The 2678-nt window shown below is 66.3% G+C and overlaps 1 protein-coding gene across 1 annotated transcript in view; it reads left to right on the top strand.

Annotated features, from left to right (window-relative positions):
- Positions 1-1717: 1717 nt before the first annotated feature.
- VIPR2 (vasoactive intestinal peptide receptor 2) overlaps positions 1718-2678 on the top strand; it is a gene marked incomplete at its 5' end in the record, with an annotated part of 15479 nt that continues 14518 nt past the window's right edge. Inside the window, one exon of the mRNA XM_012733881.1 lies at positions 1718-2105. Within this exon, the coding sequence (XP_012589335.1) occupies positions 1718-2105 (388 nt within the window). The remainder of the gene's footprint in view (positions 2106-2678) is intronic.

The following is a 2678-nucleotide window of genomic DNA, read 5'->3' as shown; positions in this document are numbered from 1 at the left end:
CGCTTCGTGCCGGTCGCCAGTGGGGAGTGGGGCGCGGTGCGGTGGGCCCCGACTTCGGGCGGGCGGGTCGGAGCTTGGGCTGCAGCTGCGGTGCGTGCGGGGCGACGGCCGGGCAGCGCGTTTCCCGTGAAAACAGCCGGGTTTTGTTTTGACGGCAGCAGCAGTTTGCGGCGCTGCCTGGTCCCGAGAAGCGTTCCCTCAGTTGCACCCTTTTCTCACCAAGTCTCCCGTTCTCGCGTTGGGGGCCCTCCCCGACGCCCGCGGGGGGCACTCGCTGTCCGGCGTGTCCGCGGCCGCCCAGCGAGGGTCCATGGGCCCCACGCCCCTCCCCCAAAGCGCAGGAGGCCCTCTGGGTCTTGGGGGGTCTGGGGGGGCGCTCCTCCCTGGGGTGCCCGGGGCACAGGGCCCACAGTTTTAGTATCTGAAAGGGCTGGTCTGTCTGATGCCGGGGACTTTCGGATTCAGGCTGCGCCCCGGCCGCGCTGCGGACAGTCTTCGCCAGCGTATTGCAAAATGCCGCCGGCATTTCCACGGAAGCCTTCTTCCTTTAAGTCGATTTAGTTTTCTCCACTCTGAGATTCAGACCACTGCCAGGCCGGGTGAGGGGATGGGTCAGCCCCGTCCCGCCCTTAGCTCTGCCAGGTGTCCTCAGGGTCACCCGCACACCCGTGCCAGACGCCAGCAGACCCCACCGGGCAGCCGCGAGGGCCGGCCGGCCTGGTGGCCAGCCTCAGGGAAGCTGGCCTTCTTTTTTTAGGCGTATTTATTTATGCTTCCAAGGACTCTTAAGAAATCTCCATACTGTTTTCTTTAAAGATTTGATTTATTTATGTGTAGAAGAGCTGAGGTGCAGGGTGAGAGGACTCCCAGAGGCAGTGGGGAGCAGAACGGGCAGAGCCACTGGGACACACTGCTGAGGGGTCGGCCGCCCTGTGGCCACTCCCTGGCGGGCGTGGGGGGTGGACTCAGGCCAGGGCTGCCCACAGCTTTTCGGTGCTGAGACGCCTCCCTGCACCCCCAGGGGGCCGGGGAACATTGTCTTCTAAAGAGGAGAGTTGACGTTTGTCTCTGGGGAACAATCATAGAAAACATCACTGTTGGTGTGTCCCTGTGTACTGTGGGGCGTCTTTTGGGGAGCCCCATCACATCACCTACCTCCCACTTAGGGGAAATAACTGAGGACCCCCATCATCCCCCGTTACTCCTTTTCGTCTCCTTCACACCAGTTTCGGTGGCGACCTGCAGCTTAAAAAATAAAGCAGTGCTGTTTCTCAGGGGGTGCGGAGATGCCCACGGGGGGTGCAGAGGCTGTGGCGGGGGGGGGGGCGAGGGGGTGTGCAGAGGCTGCCCGGGAGTGCTGGGGTTCCCCGCTGTGGGTGCAGAGGCTGCTGTGGAGACGCTGGGCGCCGGGGTGCAGCCCTGGGGAGACGCGCGGAGGAGCAAGTGCTCCCGTAATTAAATGAGGGGTCTGAGATGGAGGCTCCCGCAGGCGAGGCGGGGTGAGGAGCCCAGTTGGCGGAGAGCGCCGACAACATGCCTGCATTGCGTTGGTGACTGTTTGCCTGCGCGGAAAAAAATCCCATTAGCTTTTATAATTCCTTTACAAAGTAGGTAACGATTTGTTTAAGGGCGTGGCAGCGACCGCGGCGCCTGGGCACAGTCGCCTTTTGGACCGAGGTTCGGGGGCCCGGGGGGCTTGCGCGCGGCCTGACTCTCCCCCGAGGTGGGATCTCTGGTCATTCCTGTTTCGTTTAACCGCGGCCAGGGGAGCAGCGTTCACCCCGAGTGCCGATTTCACCTGGAAATACAGCAGGAAGAAACAAAATGTGCGGAACTTCTGGGGGCGCAGGCAGGAGAGCACAGAGGTAAGTGGGTGCGGGAGGACCCCACCCCGGTGCTCACACCCCGCCCGGTCCCTGCTCCTCAGACCTTCCCGGCACGTTCAGGGAATCGCTGCAGAAGCTGGCACCGGGGTCAGCGGGTCTCCGGGCAGCCTCCGCGGCCCGGTGGTCAGCGGCCCGGTGGCCAGCGCCCCTCACCTAGGCCCCCCCGCAGGCTCCCCCGTGGCACCCGCCGGCCTGTGGCCACCGCACTGACCAGCACAGGTGCGGCCACCGGGCAGCTGCGTCCCGCCCGAGGAGAGCAGTGGCCACCAACGGTGCCATGTTATTTCGGGCATGTTAACATCAGGCGCGGCACAGACGGTCTCGGCCCGTTGGGCCCGACCCGCTTCAGACGTCTGCGGGAGCCGGCGGGCCAGCAGGGCTGGGGCGGGCGGCGTCCCCCGGCGGAGGGGCCGGGCGCCACGGCCGGCCCGGGGCTCGTCCACTGCCTTTCGCCGCTCGCCGCGTTGCCTTGTGTCCTCTGCAGAAAGAGGATGTCGGAGGGGCCGCCTCCCACGCCCCCCACCGCCGCCATGCCAGGGGCATAAGCCGCACCCAGTCTCGGGGAGCGCTCACACACGGTCCCCAGGCCGCCCCCAGGCTGCGGGCCGCTGCCACAGGAGCCGGCTCTGGAGGCCCTTTGTGGACTCGGGGTGGGGGATGCCACCAGGAAGAAGCGCTTGGGGTCCTGCGGCCCCGGCTTCCTGCCCTGCTGGCTGAGGGGACCGGCCGCGGGCCAGGCCAGTGCTGGGGAGGTGCCCGCGAGGCTGGCTCCCGGGAGAGGCGCCGGCCTGC

Source organism: Condylura cristata, unplaced genomic scaffold (assembly GCF_000260355.1).
Source record: "Condylura cristata isolate star-nosed mole 26May11 unplaced genomic scaffold, ConCri1.0 scaffold00042, whole genome shotgun sequence".
In the NCBI taxonomy this organism is placed as follows: domain Eukaryota; kingdom Metazoa; phylum Chordata; class Mammalia; order Eulipotyphla; family Talpidae; genus Condylura; species Condylura cristata.
This window is presented reverse-complemented; position numbering and strand designations above follow the sequence as displayed.